This window comes from Galendromus occidentalis, unplaced genomic scaffold (genome assembly GCF_000255335.2).
Source record: "Galendromus occidentalis unplaced genomic scaffold, Mocc_1.1 scf7180000077451, whole genome shotgun sequence".
NCBI lineage: Eukaryota > Metazoa > Arthropoda > Arachnida > Mesostigmata > Phytoseiidae > Galendromus > Galendromus occidentalis.
In genome coordinates this window covers 1205079-1226887 of record NW_003805439.1, presented here as the reverse complement: position 1 = coordinate 1226887, position 21809 = coordinate 1205079, and the positions used below count along the sequence as shown (strand labels likewise).

General features: G+C 50.2%; 1 protein-coding gene and 1 pseudogene across 1 annotated transcript; one reads left to right on the top strand and one right to left on the bottom strand.

Annotated features, from left to right (window-relative positions):
• Window positions 1-715: 715 nt before the first annotated feature.
• LOC100903418 (uncharacterized) lies at window positions 716-2236 on the top strand. Its single transcript, XM_003743843.2, has 6 exons — window positions 716-749; window positions 920-1055; window positions 1173-1225; window positions 1379-1475; window positions 1599-1679; window positions 1785-2236. Exons 2-6 carry the CDS (start codon window positions 941-943, stop codon window positions 2021-2023), a joined length of 585 nt encoding a protein of 194 aa, XP_003743891.1. The 5' UTR covers window positions 716-749; window positions 920-940; the 3' UTR covers window positions 2024-2236.
• Window positions 2237-5773: 3537 nt separating this feature from the next.
• Window positions 5774-20197, bottom strand: LOC100903129 (nose resistant to fluoxetine protein 6-like; annotated as a pseudogene).
• Window positions 20198-21809: the final 1612 nt, after the last annotated feature.

The following is a 21809-nucleotide window of genomic DNA, read 5'->3' as shown; positions in this document are numbered from 1 at the left end:
CGTACTCCGCGCATTTCATTTTCATGACATTCGAAAGCGGAGATGGCCAGCAACGCATCTCAAGGTCAGCCGCTTCGAATGAGTTCTACCCGCCACTACCCGGGTACGCCGGTACCCGACCTGAACCCGAAAAATGGTAACCGGGTACTCGATACCCGGGCTTTGAGATCCACTACCCGAGAATTTACTACGCGGGTACCTTTTTGCGACCTCCAGTCAGAATACGCTCGGACCAAATATCCGGAATATTCGGGGAGATCCTCAGGTTTCTCTTCTGGGTCTTCTCGGTGAAACTCACAGAGATCGCGGTCAAACAGTGGTCCAGACGCTCAAAATCTTTTGGCGCTGAAAAGCTCCGCAAGGTATGGAACGAGCTCTGGCGGTCATCGGAACAGGCTACTCGGAAATCGTTTTACATCACCAAAACTCCCTTTAGCCAGGAGTGCTGAGCTCACTCGGAATCTCGTTATGATGTGCAACCTCCTTGAGATTCCCGGCCGAATGAAATCGTCTTCCCGATGCGAGTTGTACCCATCCGCTCCGTCCCCAATGAACAGAGATGGGAGATACGCTCAATCGGTGATCGTAAACAATGTAGCACTCGCAACACAGCTCTCGGATTGCCGGCAGTGACACCAGGATCGATACGAGCGCCCGCTACGTATAAGAGTATGAGAGGGCTCATTCCGCGTTTGAAACATCGACCCACTTGAGCGCGGTTCGCGAAGGTGAACGATACAGCTGGAACGGTGAGTGACTGGCCAAATAATTTTGTTGTCCGTGTATGTTGTTGGGAGATGAACTTATTGAAATCCTGACGCGACGTGGACGAAAAGGAGACAATACGTACCAAGAGAGATACCATGGGGAGGAGCTGAAGTGTACCCTCAGAAGATGAACATATTCTTCTCCACACAAGAGGCTGCAACTCTCGGTCCCGATGAAGGTCGTTCTCTTCGTGGGGAGTGTCCGTCCAGGTCGCATGGCGGAGAGGGTGGCAAAAATGGTCCGCAACTACATATCGCAGTGGGGAGACATCGAAGTGATAACCTTTGGTGAGTGTTCCATCTTCGGAGTTCGCACTGCACTCATTCGACAACGTAGTCATGTTATGCGTCTGGTTGCATGGTCAAGCGCCGAAACATTTCATTGCCTAGACTTTCCTCCCACAGATCCGCTTGAGAAGAGTCATCTGACTGAAGTCAGGGAGCCGGTTCATTTCTCTGTAAGTACGAGCCGATGAGCAGACTCACCCAGAGTGTGAGATCCGATATCTCAATGACACCGAGAGAAGACGATCGTCTCCTTCCGGAGCGTAGATGCCTGTCAAGCATTCAGAGCCGGGACTCCGCACAGCTTCCCTTCTTTCATTTTCCAGAGCAATCCTTCCGAGAATCTTCTTACGGATCAGGAAACGATCGAGAATGCTGATGGCTTTATAGTCGTTTGTAGTGAATACAATCGGTCGATACCCCGTGAGTGAGAATGATGACTGACGATGTCATGATGATTCGAATCGGGTGGTGGATTTTATTCAATGACCGTGGTCTCGAACTCCTCGAGCTTGACCTCAAAAGGGGAACTTGGGATCATTTCAGCTGTTTGCTCCGCGATGATGTGCAACTTCCCGCCCAAATCCTATGCGGCTAAGCCAGTGGTTTTCGTCAACTATTCATTAGGTATTCGAGAGGTCGAGACAACGCATCATGTCAGTCTACCTCCGTCCCCATGTGGAGTTCAGAGATTCTGAGCTCGCGACCGGATTCTACGATTCCTCATTACAGGTCAATATGGGGGCGTCAGCGCGACCATGAATCTGCGGCAGTTTTGCACCGAATTGAGCATGATCCCACTGCAGGCGTCGATAAACCTGCCGCTCGTGAACAAAACTGTTTCCGAGGACGGCCATTTAGAAGACGCTACCTACGAGCGTCAAATGGAGCGGGCCTTCTCCCAACTCCTGTGGTATGCGAGAGTCATGCGAAAAGCCCGAATCGAGGGTGACGATCCGTTCCCGGCTTGACTACAGATTGCATGCAGTCGGCAGGAACGAGGTGGCAAATCTGCGGCTCGGACGGAAACGACGGAAAATGGACCTGGGGAACGCACCTATTCTGCTACGGCTCGACGTGATAATAACTCTAATCGTGCCCCCCTGGAAGAACGGGGACGTCCTAATCGACGTTTCGGGAGGACTCCACGAGAGGCAGGGAGGCATGTCTCGTCATCAAGGCTCCTTGACAAATTTTTATTTGGAACTCGAGTTGTGAGATCCGCATGGGGAAGGAGAACATCTCTCTGCGGATGGTCTCACCGCCGCGCCGGAGATCGGGACGGCTCGATTGGCTTTTGAGCAATAAAAGGTTTCGTGGAGATAATTCTTGTCTTCGACGAAGTCAAAAGCTCAGAAGTCCGACGGCTACTTCAGCGATCTCGACAGGATATTCATCCCTTCTCCGGCCCTCCAGTCGATCCGCGGAAGAGGATCGGGATCGACTGCCAACTTCCGATTGGCTCATCGAGACGATAATGCTAGCACCTCCAATTCACTAGCTTCGCTTGAGCTCATTTTTTGACGTGAAACGTCTTTAAAAAGGTTGGCCTAGTATTTCACCAAAAGTGGGACGAAACTTGTCCATTTTCGACGCCTTGCAGCTCCGTGCTTTCTACACCGATCGACACCCGGTTGGTGTCTTTAGATAGCAAATTTACGGCACATCAATTTCATATAATTCTTACGGAATTCCCACACACACAGATCAACTCCTGGAGGCAAGAATGACACCCTATACGCCCTATTCTCCTGTGAACATGGCTGCTCTTGGGAGAGGGTGATTTCAAATTTCCAGAGCGCGCGTAACAAAACTCAGAAGAAGATATTTTCCACTCGAAAGAAGATATTTTCCCAACTTCGGTGAAGAGTTAGATTTCACCAGTGATAATGAGACCTAAAAGAGCCAGTTCCAGACGTCGGAAGTCTCGTTCACGGACTAAAACTCCGTGTAATTGTAAACGGTCTCGTACAGGCGCTGAAAGGACGGCGCAATGGCGGGCGCGTCGACTGAATACGGTGAGCCAGTCCCGTAGCAATGCGACCACATACGAATCTAAGAAATATGGGCATTGATGCGCTAGTCAGTCCGATGGAGGTGACTCCCGATGTCAGCGACATCGGACCTTCCCGAAGCGCGACCTACACGCAGGCATGGCAACGAGCCACGACTCGCTTCAAACGATCATTCCTAGACAATGGATTCGGACTTAGCTGTGACGTCTGCGGTCGCCTATGGTTTCTTGGGGATCTCCAGATTTCAAATGAACCTTTCGCAGAGACAGTGGTTCTTGGTTTAACCATGATATCTCAGAAAGAATCGCTAACCCACCCCTGCTTACCTATGCGGTCGTAGATTTCCATTGCGCTCGGGTAGGAGCTGAGTTTAAAGAAATAATAACGATGCTCGAGTCTTACGAATGGCCATTCCGGAGACGTTCCACGTCCTCTACACGGTAGTGGCTCTGCTGCTACCTCTGAATTTTTCCTTCGATGTAGCCTGCATTCTGTCATTTCATTTGACCCGCGAGCTGAGTATCTGCGCCCACAGTTACTTTCAGCAGTTCCAGAAGGGCTACACAGGATCAGGATCAACTTCGCTTGGGACCAGCTCACAGGCGTCTGATGAGGATCCTCTCGGAACGAGCGCTTAAGAATCGTCATAGGCGATCGGGCAGCGCGGATTGCGACGCTTGAAGAAAGTGCTCAAAATCGTGCCTCTCGGTGGCGGTCAGTAGCTCAGTCGCCACGCAGATAGAGTTGCAGCACCGACCCGTAACTACGTGGCCCGTTTGGGGACATCGACGCTGTCTTTTTGGTGGAGGGCCTCGTGTCGTAATCGAAATAATTGTTTTCGCGCATCGAAAGCATCGAGCTTAGCGATATATTTTGCTGTCGATTTATCCTTGATGCTATTTCTGATTCGGTGCAGCGGCACAAACGGAGAAAATACACCGTGAGGGATGTGCTGCGCTGGGACTCCGGGGGAAAACCCTCCTCCAATGGTTGTGATCGGAAGAAGTCGTTTCGACCAACTTCCCCCGATTCCGAAAAATCAGAAACGAGCATGGGATCCGATTCCCGCGGATAAGGGTCGCTACGGGATTTCGGAGATTATTCTTGAAGAACAGGATGCTTCTCGACCTCTTCTCGGGAAGACTCCTCCAAGGAAAAATGGCGCGGAGAAAATGGACGATGCCTTCGTGCGTATCCCGATTCCCAGCGGGGAAAGACCCTCATTCGATGGACAGTAGGAACAAGGATCCTGCAGCTTTCTTCTACGCTGTCCGGGAAGGAATCAATAAGAGGAGGTGGAGGATATGAGCATGGATCAAGGTTTGACCGAGCCCTCCTCCGTGATAATAACCAAATGATCATGATGATGAATCAGTTTGTTCTGACTCGAATCAGCAACAAGTGTCGATGATGTGTAATTCCGGGCCTCCACGTTTCTGATCAGTAGTTTGCGCCGTATACTCGATCGCTGAGAACGTAATCGTAATCTTGCGAGTGATTTCATTCTGCCTTTGATTGCTGATTGGAACCGAATCCGATATCACATGTTGTCCATGTTACGACGGAGAACATGACAGCCTATCTTTGAGGTGGAACTTTCCCGGGGGTCAGCACTGCGGCCCGTCGGCAATGGTATTCTTGCGACAGCACTGAACTGATATGCGCATTATCCTACTGCGACATCATCCCCTTACAATCTTTCGCACGTCAGCGGGCATATGTCTGAAAATGAAACCTAGATGAATTCGGAGTACCTTTGTGTATCGCGCCATGTTCATGATTAGATCCGAGACTTAAAAACCCATCTCGGAGTCAGTCGGAGCTCCGAATTCTCGCGGGACACTCACTTCGCACGAAAACCCTGACAGCTCAAACCTTACCTCGAGACAGTCGATTCGGTGACGATTGGAAGACTTCGGAAAGGACATAAGTGCCTTCCTAGGCATCGCCTATGATTCTAACCGTCTTGGTCGCAGCGCAGGATTCGTGTCTCCCCAGCGTTCGTGAGCTATCCAAGAACCAGCACTCGTCTGCAGACCGGCAGACCCATTCAGACGATTTCCGTCGGTATCCTTGTTGCGTTTCTGAGTGACAGCCGTGAAGAGAAGTGACATGAAGTGATACGGCACCGCGGGGAGGAATTGACTGATCGCATTCACTGGCTCCCGCATCGGTCACGACCACGGAGTAGAATTTTTGTTTCAATGTTGCATTCGTTTCTCTGGGTCCGCGCGAAAAATATATCGATTATTTGCTGAAAGATGAACCAATGACACTTTCCCTTCTCGCACCGATCAGCGGACCCACAGCAGGCCCCGTTTAATTGGCCCGAACCCCTGATCAGCGCCCGGTGCTTCACATCGGCTGGGGTTGGATGGGACCGAGCCGCAAGTAGGGATTCGCCTGCTCACTGACCCGGAAAGAGATCTCTTTCAGCGTCGTAACAAACTTGTTCATTGAAAAAAGAAAGAGCGAGAGAAACATTTTGACGAGGTTTTTCATTAGAAAATATAGCGTTCGTATTTACAAGACTCGTTCAGAACTTCTGTGTTTCATGAGCAGGTTCGGTCTTTGGGGACCTCTTATTCTTCTATACCCTTCCACGTTCGCTTTGTATGACTGGTATCAGCGGCAGTTAGTCGTCTTCGTCACTTATTATGTTTCTCCATAAGATACGGATGGGGTAAAACTACTCAGGAGGGTCGATTATAGTCTGTCGGCACCCGTTCGGCGGTATCCTGTTGTCGCGACTTCTCCCATTTGGTATTCGCGGGCGGTCATATCATGTTCCTGACGGTACACCTGGGGGCATGGATCGCTTTCGTTTACGCTGTCACGTCTTCTTCGAAGGCCATCACCCAATTACAAGAAATTATCGGTCTTTCTAAAGCAATAAGCGTTTTCTAATCGAATGTCGAATCCTTGAACAGACCTGCGAGATGTCCACACCGGTCTCTCGTTTGTTTCTCTCCAAATGACCGTTCTGGCTCCGATGATTACCGCCTTTCCTCCCTGAAATACAAGATTAGTAAGCCTCGCGTTAGCGTTCATTCGCATCGCATTTCGGAACGAAAGAGAACGGTTTAGCGAAGCTCCAAGCAGAACATGAAACAATCCAGACCTAGAATCGGCCTGAGAATTAATTTCCAGGTTGATGATCGGTATCTCGAAGAGCATGGACATGGCGTAGGCACAGCCGAACGAGAAGGTAGCGTCTCCGAGGACTTCCCATGTCTGTAACAATTCCAATACCGACGGTCATGACTCATGACTTCGAAAATGCCCAGGGCTCCGCTGGTTTGGACGATGAGGGACGGTGAGGGTCGCGAAAGCACGACCTTCCCGTGGGCACGTACCATTTCTGGGAAATGTCGAAGGAAGAAGCGTTCTTTCGCTGATCCGCGCTTGTACCACATCACGATCGGATGAGCGAGGTATGTCATGAACACTAGCCTGGATTATTACATGTAGAGAAAAGAACCATGGTAAGAATAGCAGCTCGATAAACTTACGGAAGCCAACATAAATCGACCGCTATTGCGAATTATCGATCGAATTCGGATCAGCAGATCACCTTGACAATGGTATCAGAGCATTCCAGGTGAGTAGTTGTCCGATGAAGCCGCCGTACCTGCGATTCGGTGAGGTTAATTCTCTTTCTGAATGGGATGTGATCAACAAGGAGTCATCTAGAACAGCCGTGAAAGTCCACGGACATACCCGTAGTGGACTGCCCAGACGATATAGGCAACCGTGATCGACCAAGCTGTCCGATGGGTTGCTGCGTATAGGTATTGGGCTAGTCCCAAGTCATCGTAGTGAGAATGCCAAGGCGTAATTCCTACAATAGAATATATCGCGCAACTTATCGGACACTGCACAAAATCACTCCAGAGATATCAGCCGCTACGAGGAGATTTCTTTGGCATATTCCGGGACATGTATCGGCAGACCGCGACGGTCCGCAATGGATACATGACCGCTGATGTCTCACCGTAAATGATTGCCCATTGTGTCGCCAAAGAGACGACCCAGCCCATGACTGCTACGAAAGAGTTCGTTCGCCACTTGGGAGTTTTGAACATGAGATATCCCGCGAAGATGCCGACGGCGTAGGGACCCCAATGTGTGTAAGGCCGGTAGTAGACGAGGTGAGCTTCTTCTTTGATTAGACTGAGGGGAATTTTTCGAACTTACTTCCCTATCATATTCCAGAAAAAATAGGTAGACGAGCATACGAAAAGCAGATGTCGACTGATATCGATAGCTATGAAGGAAAGCTCACTCGATATCCGGATGAAGGAAAATCATGATCGGCGGGAAATCATACTTCAGGATTATAGCCATTGAGATGGATATACTGATAATGACTAGAGCTGTAAGAACAAGTGGAAAGATTGGCATCGATTCGTTTGATCCTGTGTTTGCCTTCTTTAGAATTGTGAAATTCTGACGCAAAGCTTTATGAGCTACAATAAAGTCGACAACACACCGATATTGATTAGAGCTCCCAGACCGGGTCGTCGGTACAGTGGGATAATGACAAGCAGCGCGACGATGTAAAATTGTAGATCACATTGGAGATACCACGTCGTCTCCAGGCACTGCAATAATTCGAAACAAAAATTCACGCTCGAGATACAACCTTCGAGGGGAGTCCTCCCCGCGACTTTCTCCATTTTATCAGAACAAGTATTCTCCCCGATCAGGGGGTTCGATTCGCTTACAACAGAGTCGAACGTCGCCGACCAGTTGGCGATGAATAGCATCGTTTTCCACCAAGATTCCTCGCACTTTTCTCCCTGGAACTCGAGCATTTCCTTCCACATGGGCCCACGTCCAAGCAAGGGCAGTACGATCTTTGAAGAAGGAAAATTCAATTTTTTCATCATGAATAATTCATGTTCGTGTATCGTGACTTACTCCGATGCGAGAAACCATCTGGAGCGTTGTGAAGGGCCTTACCGCGATCGCTATGGTGAAACCCATGGGCGGGATCAGTCTCCACAGGCGATGGAAGAAGTACATGAACAACGACAGTTTCCCGTTATTTTGATGCATGTATTTCATGCTGCCGTAGGCGAGAGCCAAGCCCCTGAGCGAAATAAATGACATGGGTCAGTCTTGTCTTAGAAAAAAATCCCTTCAAGATCTCTTCCGTTCCGGTTTCCGCGGAGCTCCGCGTGCTCGCTTCGAATACGACTCCTCGCATATATAGGGCAGCAACAGAAGCAGAAGCAGTCGCTGTTGAATCTACGAAAGGGCATCGTGAGAGTGATCAAAATCGGCCGCAACAGGGAGACAAAGGCATCCAAAATCCGAGTCGAAGATAAATCGCATCCGAGCCTTTCTTCTCAAACAGGATGCATTTCAGCAAACAGCTCTTTCGATTTGAGGGCGATGTCGTCTTTTCAAGACTCAAGCAAGGTCCTGAGCTTTGTTGGGAGAGCTCGATTCACCCTGAGAATCTTGCAAAATTCTCCATCGGCTCCTTTATCGCCAAGCCGAAGGCCGGCATACAAACCGCGAGAGCTTTCCTTCTGCTCAAGCCCGCAGCGAATTCGTGGATGGATTGGCTAACATATATGGCTCGGAGCTGAACCGAGGAAAAACTCACCCCAGCATAAAGAAAGTGTCAACAGCGAGCCAGCCGGACATAAGAACTTGGAACGGGTAAGTGAAAGGTTCACGTTGAATGTTCTGCAGGGAGACTGAAAAGAAGTTCCAAAAATTTTAAGACTTGGACCCAAAACCATTGAGGGGCTATCTGTAAGCAAGAACATCCTCACTAGGAAGAGTGAAGCAATCTTTTCCGCTTCAAAGGGTGAAATTATTCTTTGTTAGGGAAAGCTCTTGGCGAGGAAGCTTCGCAAACGGTGACGAACTCTCTCGAGTCAGCCGCATTAAACAGCTCTGATGATGGGATGACAGGAGTCCAAGATCACGAGAACTCCCCGAATGCAGAAAATCTCCTTATAAAGGTTTGTTTACTTTGTTCATCGTTCGCCTGACTGGTTGTGAGTGAAAGTCTGTTCGGGACATTTAGAGCCGCGAGGCATCCTGAGCGAAGCTATGATGGCTGTCCACAATCGTAGCTCGCTGCCGAAAAGTGGAGTTTCTCCATGACATCGAATGCTTTCAACGAGCTAGTCCGTCGTCCGTTCGTTGCATCGGTCACTAGCCTGTCGTTGATCTGAACGCCTGACCAGCCGACCGTCCGGCCGACCTCCCGAAGTGGGCTGATTCTATTGCAAACAGACTGATATTCCGGAATGCAGACGCAAATTTGCGCCATTCAAGTTATTTTCCTTTATTGCCCGTCCCCGCGGGGATGTGAAGACAGCGGCAGATGGGAAGACAATCTCATTCTCATTTATTGCCGCAAAACTTACCGACGGCCTCGGGATTGGTGAAAATGTAGGCGTGACACAGGATAACCCAGCACATGCTGAAGAACTTCATGCCGTGAAGTACCGTGAGCGTTCCTGGAATTCATTCAAGGAACGATTTGTTAAGAGCTTCGCGATCCCAATTTTCGATGCCCGTTTCTAGCGTAACTCCATTCAGAATGGAGGAAAATGGAGTCTGATGCTAGCCATAAGAACAAAAATCGCGTATCACGCTGTTTTCCCTTTATTCGATGCTAGTGAAATTCATTTCCATTCCGGTACCGGCATGACTTTTTCGAACAAGCCTGGAAAAACCATGACCTGGACGCAGTTTGAGCATCGGGATTCACTCACCAGGTGCTTGTTCGGTATTGAAGAGTTTGAGGGAGTTTTCGTACAAGGAAAAAGCAGTGAAGAACTCGATGAGGAAGCCTGCGAAGCGAGAAAAACATATCCGCTTGAAGCGTCGACATATTGTGAGACGAATTATTCTCCCTCATACTCCAGATCATTGAACATGGGACATGATCATCAGCTTATACCGCTTGGCTATAGGAAAAATACCATTTGGTTTGTGCGTTCGGTCGGTACCAGTGGCCAGGCGATAACATGCGGTGATCAGGGTACCCAAAATCATCAGTCCGAGCATGATCAACAACGCCGCGCTAAAACATAAATACTTGTTCGAATCGTATCACGCCCCTCGTCTACGACCGTCGAATTCGGCCACAGGCTCATTCTCGCCCATTCCAGAAAAGTGATCTCAAGGGAGATCACTTTCCTGGGCCTGGTTCTGCTTGGATGCATAAAATTTATGCACTCACATTGCGACTTTCTGCGCGGGGCGAATCTCAATGGGTTCACCGTCAACATCGCAGTCTGGGACGGTGGCGGTCCAGTTTATATTTTGCAGCACTAGAAAACGAATGACTTGAGTATCCCAGGCTTTCGGGAGGGTCTACCAGAGTAGTAACGGACTTCACCGACGTTCCCATCCCGGAAGCGTACTCTGGATGAACTTACTGACGTTGACGAGCTTCTCAATATCGTCGGCAGAGCATTCACTAGGAATACAGACTCCCAGCTGAGCATGGAGATGGTAGAAATACGTCGCATGAGGAGCCATGTGCTCGAGAAGGGAGCCTTTGTCGAGCGTGTGGTTGTCGCCCAGCGTTGCCCAAATGTCCTGGAAATAAAATAATCTATGGCTTACGAAACTTACTTTGATGACCGACAAAAAACTCCTGCTTCGTAAGATGCCATCTATGCAAAAGAACATTCTATTAGATCGACGTTTTACGGTTGAGCCGATTGACCGGTTTCAAGTCCGAGCGCTCCGAATGAATGACTACAGTCCCTAGTTCGCTCCAAAGCCGCGAACACTATTGGTGCTTCAATGTGTGACGCCCAAGTTTTCTCGGAGGGACATTATTCAGTTTTCGACATCCGAAATTCACAGGTGATCGCCATGGTACCGTTCTCTGTCGTGGTCAAGTGGTAAGCGGGGCTGATCATGAAAAGAAGAAAAAAGGACTCACCATGTCATAATGGATTCGATCTGGTTTTGGCGGCAGGGGAGCGTCGAACTTCAAAGTGCAGTATTTCCCCCTGAAATTGCGATCGATCTCTTCAGTCGACGATCGGGGTCGATCGGGAATTCATGTAGTATCGATATTGCGTCAAAGTAATTCGGAATTCAGAACGACTCCGAAACTCACCGGAAAATTTCGTTGCCTTCGTCGTCATCTTTCACTCTAACCCTAAGACACTCATCGTAGTTTCCGAAATCACGCAGCGTTCCAGTGAGCATCCCGGAGGCTGGTCGACCGCTCGCATCGATCACTGGAAAAAGCGTCGCGAAGTTTAGGAAATTCTTAGTTGTCATCGCGAACGAGACGATAAATTACGCGAGCCGCCCCACTGCTCAGTCGATAGCTCGCTGCCTTGCGCAATATCGCTCCCACAGATACTGCTCCTCAACTTGGAAACATGATCAATTCATGGCTCCCAGACGGCTCTCGTCGCATTAGACATCACATGCCGACCTCCGGCTTGACGACGATCACAAATACTACAATGCCGATCGCGCAGTCCGAGAGAAAAATCAAATCTTGACACTGACAACAATTACTATTGTATACGCTCCGGAGCTCCATCAGAAATGAGGCCGCTTCCTTCACGTCATTGACGGGGTCAATAAGTGCCGTGGCTGGATACATGCGGGGACATTTCCTCCTTCGAGTCGTGGGGGAAATTCGGTCGATGAAGCTCAGAAAGACGACAAGGAGTGCTCTAACCCCGGCTCTCACCAATCCACCTATGTTCTGCGAACTATCTGAACAAAATACCGCTTCCGAGTCATCGAAATTCAGTGCAATGAGCGATCGACCGAGTCTCAATCGCTTCCAGCCGGCCTAGTCAGTCTCTCTGGGTGGTGGATCGAAGGTCGGGGGTTCAATTCCCGTTACAAATTCATTTTGCTCTCTCCTGTGACCCCTCCCAGACTCAGTCGCCACGGGAGCTCCCCCTGGCTTCCCGGAACGGTTTCATTCTTCCCATCCCGTTTCCCTGGTATCCTGGTCGTCTGGGTTCATGTCGAGAAGCGGGGCACGGCAGGGGATTATGAAATCGGTAATCACAGACACAGCATAATGTGTTTGACGATTGGTATCTGACGCCAACGGGACGTAGAGCCGAAATGGGAAAGAAAAACGCGGATCGACTTGAACAACGGCACCTGTTCCTTTTCGTAGTTGAATCGCCGTCCGCTTCATTTACCGTTATTGTTTCTCCGCGGACCGCTGAGTCTTTTGTCTCTTTCTATTTCATAAGATCCCCCTGCCGGCATCAAGTCGGCACTGACTGAGACTTCGTTCGGGCTCGGACGACTGAAACATTGGCAAACCACGATCTCAGTCAGGATAGGGGAGCGCGCACGAAGACCAAGATGTGGTTAGCCTTCCGGAGGGCGCGACAATCTTTCTCCCCGTTGCCTCTTCTGGCGAGAGCTACTGGAGAGCTCAGGAATTGAACAACAACGCAACTATCCAAATTTGGTGCGTCGACGGAAAACGCGAGGGCAACGATAAATATCTGTCTCACGGCCGTCTGTTCTCGCGCAGAACTCCCATCCGTCAAGTCTCGTCAGCCAACCGACACGAGTTCTCGTGTAGACATCTTAATAGATAAAAATGTGGACGCGCGCATTACCATCGCCGGCGGCCGAGCCTCCCGCGTCTTTGAGATAGCCGCTCCATTTTTAACCGCTCGCAGACACCACCATTCATATCGATAGCGCTTGAATTCTATTACCTACTGCTCTTCAATACGATATTCACGACTGACCGACACAACGGTCCCTTGTTGGCGTCGCTGCTGCGGCTGATTTGGCCTGGCCAAAAGCGCTCGCCTGGCACGCCGAACTCCCCGTGACAGTTACTGAGCCTCATCAAGCTGCTTTTTCAACCAGGCTTCGAACTCTCCCCGAGATTTACAGACTGCAGCACCTTCGTTTCGACCGACCAGTCGTGAGAGCGCGATTCTCAAGCCATTCGAAGAGAAAACAAAGTTCCACTAGAGCGTCGCGTTCCCGTCGAGCCTCCAGCGGCGATGCGTGGAAAGAAAAATTCTCCCCCAGTCGATTGTCTCGAACTGTTGGCACTTTTATGCTCAAAAATTTGCATCTTGTCTACTAAACCATCCGCGTCAAACACATGCGTGCGCCGTCCCTTGCGGGTAACTGAGCAGCCTGCGGACGGCCGGCCAGATGGCCTAGGCGACGAGATGCCTGAGTGGTTGCCTCCAGATAACCACCAATGAAAACACTCATTTGAATACCCAGAATCAGATGATTGCTTGGGAAATTTTTCCCAGCCTTTGGACAACGTCGAAAGTTATCCAGAGAGAGAGAGAGTATGTCGACCCGCCGCACCCGATTGTCGCAGCGGGTCCTTACTGTTGCAAATGGAAAAGGTCTCGACGGAAAACTTCGGAAGCGAACGAATCGACGTCATTCATATTTTAAACAGGTGAGAGAAATGGATCACATGCCAATTTCCGAATCAATTGCTCGGACTTGAATGGTGATCCAGAACAGTGGCGCACCGACCAGCCATGACGCTCGGACCGGAATTCCCCCGTTGCGTCGCTCCGATGCCGAGCCCAATCTCTTCTTGAATTCACCTGAAACTTCTCCTCCGGCAATCTGTGTATCAACATATTTCAAGTCGAGTGTCGGTTGAAAAAAGTGAGCCGTCTACTGATAAAATCTTCTCTTGAGTGGCTTCTCGATGCCCCAAGACACTTGATGCCCGCAGCAGACGAACCGCCTCTTTTGGTACGCAAGTGTTCCAGAATAACACAAAGGAGCGATTTTGCGCGAAGTTCCCCTGCTCCGCGAGAGATAGAAAGCGAAACACCAAAGGCGGGAAATACCAAGCTCGTAACTGCCGAAAATGTCACGCTTGAAGAAGCGGTCATCAATTCTTACCTAACACCGTGATTCTGACGGCGAGGGGGAATGAGGTCTTCATCTTTCTTTTCTCAACTCAACACTCGGGGACAGCTCCTCAGCTCGATATGTAAAGATATCCACCGAATGGGAAAATCCATAAAAAATAGATTCCGTGCTGCGTTTGGATCGACAAAGTGATAGAATGACGACTCAATGCCCAACACTCACTCCTGGCATCGATTGAGATTCGTGTATGCTTCTATCGCCCGTGGCAAAAAAATACAAAAAACAAAAAAATGTCGCCTCAACGCCGATGCAGAGAACGAGAGTGAGACATCATGGTTTTTAGCGACAATGAAAAACTCCGATTTCATTTCGTGGGGAGTCTCGGTGGTCGATCACTACCTTCCGGGGGATCGTCTAGCTTATTCCGACGGTACTAGATCTTGTCTCAGACCAGTTCTCCCTTCGTCCCCCCAGAAGCTGGGCAAGGAGTGGGTCGAGCGGATCCCTTCCAGCTCCGTCGCATGATCTATTTCTATTCATTTCAAGCGGCCTGGGGCCGCACAGACGATGTCAAACGGAGCATTGATCACCGGAAATAAAAAGTAACTTTTTTTCGAGTCTGGTCTGTGAGAAAGGGGAAACAAAAAAGGCACGCTGTTTTTGAAAGGGCTGTCGAAGCTAACGAGAAGCGATCTGAAGATTGCGATAGACAAAACGATCCTTGTCCGCTGCTGCTCGCGGAAGCTTCGTTCGGAAACCGGTGTCGATTCTGGGTCTTCAAGATCCAGTCAGCAGATAGGCGCACGAAATTGAGTCGCTAGCTTGCTGGTTCATTGGCTCACGGCGGATTGCCCGTCCGTCAGAGCGACTGACCATCTTTCGCGAAGCACCGCGTTCATCGCCGAGCGCTGTGAAAGTGGATCGATCACACGCCTCTCAACAGCAGGGTTGAACCTTGTCCTCGCGCACGCATGCATTCATCAACAGGCACGCCACCCACAAACGACTCTCATGCAGAACATGGACAGGCCTCTCGGCGGTTCCTCAGACCTCGGGAATCGCACCGATCTGTTCTGTTTCCCTACTCCGATCCCCGCTGCGGCAGAGGTAATCCGGCTCCGCTGCGCTTTGAGCTTATTGTTATCCGTGCGAGTCAGCCCTCCGTTCGTTCGGTCGGTTCCACGAATGCACAGACTCATGTTCCTTCCATGTCCAGACACGCTTGAGAGACAAACATGAAGGCATTGTCCGCAGGAGAGGAGAGCCCAAAATGAGCCATCAATTTTTGCGGAACAACTCAATTGAAGCAAATCTCCCGTCTGAGCCAGCCAACGTTGGGTTGATGCCGGGTGCCCGCAAGCCCTGATAAGTCATGCCGCGCAACCATGTGTGGTGCCAGTGGATCGAATCCCAAGCAAAGAGCAGCCTTAGCTCATAGTATGTTGCTCTCAACCTACGCCCCGCGGCTTCGAAGGGAACGGCGACGAAATCCGCAGCGAACGCGCGGAGAACGGCTCAATTCGACGGCACCGTGACGTAATGAAGCAATCCGAAATTAACTGATATGCTGGTGATCGCTGCTTGCCAGCCCAGGCTCCTTCTCCATGGTACCAACGAGCCCACCGTCCGATGACCAAATGCATTCCGAAGATAATTCCTCTTCTTCCCTTCCGCAGGGGAAGATTTGAAGAGAAGAGCCCGGCTTCGCGATGCGGTCTTTCGCGGGTGCGCGGCATCACTATCAGAGGCGATGTACATTCAGCGAAGCTCGCTGACTGGCAAGTTAGAAGGGAAGCACAGTGGATAAATAGCTGCCCGACTGTCGGGCAAAACTTTCACTGCCGGCAATTTTTGCCTTGCGCCGAACAATCGGACAGACAGTCGGTCAGTCACTTGGTCGAAGTCGTGTTGGTACGTGACTTGTTTCTCATCCCACAGACGCACACGCTTCTATTCTCCATGTTTTTCGCTCCAGCCCGATATTTTCAAAATACTGCGTCAAACAAAGCAATAATCATTCCCCGCCAACAATTGCCTCCACACGCTCCGACACGAGAAGAAAGCCTATTATCATCGGGGAGCCTTCCCGGCTGATGATTCGGCTCGTTTCTTGTTGACAAGCGAGCTCAAATAAGTGAGAGACGCTCCCAGAAACATTTGTCAATACTTCCGTTTCGTCATTGGTCTTCTTCATGAATATGGTATTCGGCGTCTTTGTCATCAGCTGGTGCCTTCCCATCGGGAGGTTCGTTGCGATCTGGGGGATGCCTTTTTGCCAAGAGGAAGTCTTCGTCTGTATATTGAGAATTCCAGAAATGATTAATTCAGGCCAGCTAATAAATATGTAGATTCATATCTAAAATGAAACAGATGTCGGTCCTTCGCACGGAAGTGTGGACCGATAATGGAGCTCTTCGATCGTGTCCACATTGGCCCATGAAATAGTAAATTCACGGATGTACGGCGAACATCCTCCAAGAGATGAATATTCTCAATCGGAGGGAGAGGGTAGCTATCTTATCGGAGCATTTTTTTTTGACTAAGCTCTTCGCCAATTAATCCGCCAGTATCGCTGGCACACGTTTCATCAGCGATCGCGCCTCCGGACAAGCACCGAGCCAGAACGCTTCCCGAAAAGATAGGCTCGGGAGTGTCGGACCACCGAATGCCTCATTGACTCGAGCTCGATCTGCATGCTAAGTACGCTCGTGATTCTGAGAAGATTCCTATCGCAACGCACAAGGCTCCTATTCGCAGAAACTGGCAAAAAAACCGTTGCGAAAAACTCGTGATGACAAAGGATCTTGACACACGCAAACATTCCAGCTGTGACTTACAAAACGAGAAATTCGGGGTTTTCTGGTAGAGTCGTAATAAAGATCTTAGCGGGCTTTCCCATATCTGCGATCCCAAGATCATGGTCGGAACAGTGGCTTTCTGATTCTTGCCTCTTTCCCCTCGAAACCTGCGAATTCATCTCCGCGCTCGACCCGGCATAGTGGGCGGAGTCCTCCGATGGCATTCATCATCGGCGTGGATAAGAAGTACGAACAGCGCCAGGAGAGGTCCTGGCCTCTCGCTATAGTGGCCGTCCGCAGGGGTTAGCACTCACTGGAGATGAACATTTTCTATTTTTCCGGGGAATGCGCCCTTAACACTACGATTTGGGTCCCGCAGCGTGTAGCGGAAGAACAGGCAGCTTTTCCGATCCGGGAAGCAGTGCCCTGAGCTATCGGATCCGGAGGAATCTTGCGATTGTGGTTCGCCGCTCCGAGTGAGTTCCCTATTGCGGTCGATCATTGTATGGAACGTGTGGATGAAACACGCAACTTCGAGAAAGGATGGTCGAATTCAATCGATTTTTCAAACTCGCTCCGCCGCGCCGCTTCAACCGAAAATACCTGGCATGAAGTGCTTCCTCACTTCCGCAATCCGGAACCTCGCGTCGCGGACTTGAATCAGAAAAGACCTCGAGCAGGACCGGCAAGCCGCTCGGAAACGTCGGGAGAATTTCCTTAGAGTCTGATCTCGGGTTAAGTGTTCTAGGCGGCTGCCTCGATTCCTGAGCAGAAAGCTCATGTCTAATACTAAGACAAATCGAGAAGAATGCTTGTTCATTGAGCCCGAGCATCTGTTGGAAACGGACATCTGACGGCGACGCGACGCAAGCGATAAGGGCTAAAGGTTGGTATCGTTTCGACGGACGATTGGACGAAGCGGGGTTTAAATTGGCATCTATATTTGCGCGCCGGAAAGTGCCGGAAAACAAAATGCTGTATCCTGAGCCACCAAAGACGCCTGCGTTTTATATAATGGGAATCGGCTACAGATTACGCTTTCGGAGAGAAAATTCCACAGGGCTATCGTCCCGGAGACTAGCTCTTCGGCCGGCCGGTCGATTTGTGAGCAAGCAGGCCGCCCGACATTGAACCAAGCCACCCCACTGGTGAAAGCGATGGCGACGCCAGCGCAGGGACTTAAAGTCACGCTGGAGTTACGCTCAAGTTGAGTATGAACTTTTCTTCAAGGCTGCCAGCGGGCCTTCTTATGAGCTCGTGAGCAACGCTCCGAAAGCGGCGAGAATTCGCGATGTCCGTTTCTGCGGATTCGAACTTCATTATAATCTTCTTCACGGAACACTGTTCGCGCCTCGCAGTTTTCTGGGGTCGGTCCCCACCGCGGAAAGCGTACTTAGAAAAACAATTGTTTGTCGACCGAACGATTATTATCTCCGGTGTAACCGTTAGTGAATGAACGATCGGACAGTGCGGGAACGCAATCGAACTAATAGAATGGTTAGCTTATCTGATGGGAGCGTCGATGGAAATAACTACATCTGCGATATCGCCTCTAACAGCAGTTTAGTTTCACCCAATGATGAGAGATTAGATCGAACAAGATAGTTTTCTGTACTAGCGCAATTACACTGATTTGATCGACGCCCTGCAACCCGGATGAATAGGGGCTGTCTATCGGACTAGATCGACTTTTTTCGTCGTTCCTCGATAAGTGAATTCAAGCTCCCTACCTCCAGAGATTCGCAAGGACGACCCAAATTCCAGAACGCCGCGAAGTACTCTCCGGCCACAGCTCTCGGAACTTTTTCCCGGCTGGGAACGGGCAAGAGAATCAACAAATCTGCGAGCTCAAGATCATAACTATGACGAACTCAATAATCTTCGAATCCACCCGATCCCATGACCAATAAATATAAATTGTTTACCGTGAGAAAGTAACCTTCTACGCGTCTACGCGTCCGATCAATGACATTTGCTGTGTATGACTTTGGCGTGTAACGGTGCCGTAGATTATTTAGAAAGAATATTGCGCGAGCTTCGCGACCGGCCCCGTATGGTGTCCATGAGCGCTTTCACTCCGCTTCTAATTAATCCACATTTGCCGCACTTCGACTTCGTGAATAAAATCAGTGAATGCTCCTCAAGACGGTCCGCATATTCTCCCCGGAACGTGCCCTCTTTTGGATAATTCCATCGACGACGGCGGGAATTGCGTCAACAACACCTATAAACATCGTTAAATACTGTTGTGCTACAACAGTGATTACAGCGAAGTTTAAGTTATTGGTACAAGACCGGGTGACGAGTACGAAATCGTGATTCGTGTGCTCCGAATACTTGCGGTCTAGATCGGATTTCTCCTCGCCTTTCCGAAATTCGTGGATTAATGAGACGAGCTTCGCGAATCCATCGCGTGAGACGATGTGTCGCTCGAATCATCGACTAGAGCATGTCTTTCTCCGGGGCTCACCGTGTTTGTGTTTGAACCAAAGGTTCGGACAAGAGGCCTGACATTGGAATTACTGCCGGGATCAGCGGTGAGCTTTTCGTGCCGCTGATCAAGGGTGGCACGGCGATGATGATAGTGGTGCAAGCAAACGTGGCGTAACAATCCTTTTCATGGGTAGAATTAGAAAATATATAGAATGCTACCGGCGGAGCACTTTAAAGACTGGTGGGGTATCCCAGCAACGAAACGATTCATGACCGTGATCGAGAACTCAGTTGGAAGCCGACAGCGCTTTGCTTTTCGGCTCAGGAAGTCGATTGGCTACGCTGCGCTTCTACTTCAGCCGCGAGGCGCAACCGAAACAAACATTCAGAATGCAGACGTCAACGCTAAAGATTGAGATGAGCTTGATACACCTCGATGAGAGCCCGAAGTTAGGACCGATCGTCAATCAACGAAAATCGGAGTGTGCGAAACGTTGGGATCACTCACTTTGTACAGCCCACGCCTTGAGTGCACGGAGCCCCTGGAAGAGCTTGAAGTTCGCTGCTTGACACTCGGCGCTCATGTCAGCCTCAGACGATGTTCGCAGTAGGGAGGGTAAATTTTTCCTGGAACGGAATGGTTGAAAAGATGTTTTTCAGATAATTAGCACCAATCTCCGCACGGGAGTACACCCTGCGATTGAAAAGCGCCCCAGAAATTAAATCACAGGGGTCCCATGATGGAACCTCAAGAGAAAATCACTTTACTTCCTAGTCAACTCACCGCAACTGGTCATCGATGACTCCTTTGATCATGTTTTCGACCTTGGCCCAAGCCTGTCGTACGGGCTTCAGAGTCGTCGTCGCCTCTTCCGTCGATGGGCTGGTGGTCGTCTCATCATTGTTGCTCTGTAAGTGAAATGGATTCATTCGAAATGTTTCATTTCGATCGGTAAATTCGGTACTTCGCATGGCCCCGTTCCGCAACCCCCTTCTACGTTACGTTGGAGTCGTTTTGTGGGGGCTGCTTTCCCGATTGAACCGCACCCATTCGAGTAATTGTTCATTCCATCATAGAAGTTTCCTCGCGCCGCTCAGCCTTGTGTTCCGAATGAGCTTCAAGACGGCAATTTCGGCGAGTATCTATCGTCATCGAGCCCGAGATTCGCCCATCAGTCAGACGGCATTACGGTCCGTGAACGTGAACTGGATTGGGATTGCTCGGAAACGACACGTCGCATTCACTTGTGAGTGTTGACCGATGGATTTCTTTCAGGCAAATTACCCGTGACGCCAAACTGCTCCCGCTGCTCGTCTCGATACGAGTGTCGAACTTCTGTTTGCTTTAGTCAAGATTGAGTGAAAGCATCTTCTGATACAACGGGGCGGCCTGTCAGACGGAGGCGTCAACAAGACTTTCAAAAGCTTATTGCTCGAAAGCCGATCCAACGGGCGCTCGCGAGAACTTGTCAAGTGTCTTGTTTTCCGTCATGATTTGTATGAGATAATTCGCGCTCGAATATTAAGAGATACCATCGGTGAATGATAAGCGGCTCAAAATCGCGCCACTGCATTTGTCGGGGAGCAGCTGAGAAACCATCTATGTCGGACCCGCACCGTGAGGATACGAATTTTCCGTAGTTCGTCAGTGGCCCCAATTCAAGCGTATGTAGAACATTTAGCTTTCGGACGAGGCTGTCTTTGGCGTAGCTTGACGATTCTCGCATAGAGAAGATACGCATCTTTGCACCAACTCAACGTTCTCTCAACAGGATGGGCGGCAGTCTAGGATTTCAGTCAGATGCCGTCTTCTGGAGTCTTAAGAGTTCGTTGCTCCCACAGCGGTGATCGAGGTTCGCACGAAATCGCAGCTGGGACAGCGAGGGGTCGTTCCGTGCGAAAATGCCGTTTGAGAGTTATGGTACACTCGAGCATATCCATCTCCCTTGATATCCGGTGAATCGGAATTCCGGAATCGGAATTTACAATGAAGTCGAACGTCTGATTCCTCCACAGTATCATCCCGAATTTCCCATTTTCAGAGCTCATGTGTCGAGCCCATTTTGACGGGATCTGTGCGGAGAAGAACAGTTTTGAGAACGGTCCTGAATCCGGAATCGATCGAACCTCCTTGTGCACCTTCCGGCAGCTTGCCGCGGGGACTCTCATTGCTGTCACATGCAGATGTCGAGAACGGCAGCTGGGGCGGCCATAATTCGAGAGTCGTCCTCAGGCTCCTCGCTCCAGAGACAGGAAAGCCTTGACCCCGCCTTCCAACAAGGTGACACGAGGTGGCTCCCAAGCAGGTCGCCGAGGAGCCGCGCGCGGGTTGCCTCGGACTCTTCCCGCGAGAATGCAGAGCTCTGAGATCGTGTCTCCAGGAGCGATTCTGTTATCGGACGGTTCCGAAATTACGGGGGTCATGCGAAGATTTCGACAAATTTTTCTGAGGAAGGTTGTAGCCGAAAATCCTCGGAGGGCTTCGAGCTTGTGTCGGCTCACGGCCAGGGCTCGACTCCAGATTCACCATAACTCCCACCGAGTAGAACGTATCGTCTCCGGCTAATGGGAGAAGCTCCGCTCGCCGATAATGACAATCAGGCGTGTTTCCATGAGCCGGCTCTATCGTCTGCATTTCGTCGACCTCTGAGATCTTCGGGGAT

Excerpts from the sequence above, each read along its gene's own strand:
- LOC100903418 (XM_003743843.2), top strand. The coding sequence starts at position 941 with ATGAAGGTCGTTCTCTTCGTGGGGAGTGTCCGTCCAGGTCGCATGGCG. Across the intron at positions 1,056-1,172 it reads CATCGAAGTGATAACCTTTG|ATCCGCTTGAGAAGAGTCAT; the intron begins GTGAGTGTTCCA and ends TTCCTCCCACAG. Across the intron at positions 1,680-1,784 it reads TTTCGTCAACTATTCATTAG|GTCAATATGGGGGCGTCAGC; the intron begins GTATTCGAGAGG and ends TCCTCATTACAG.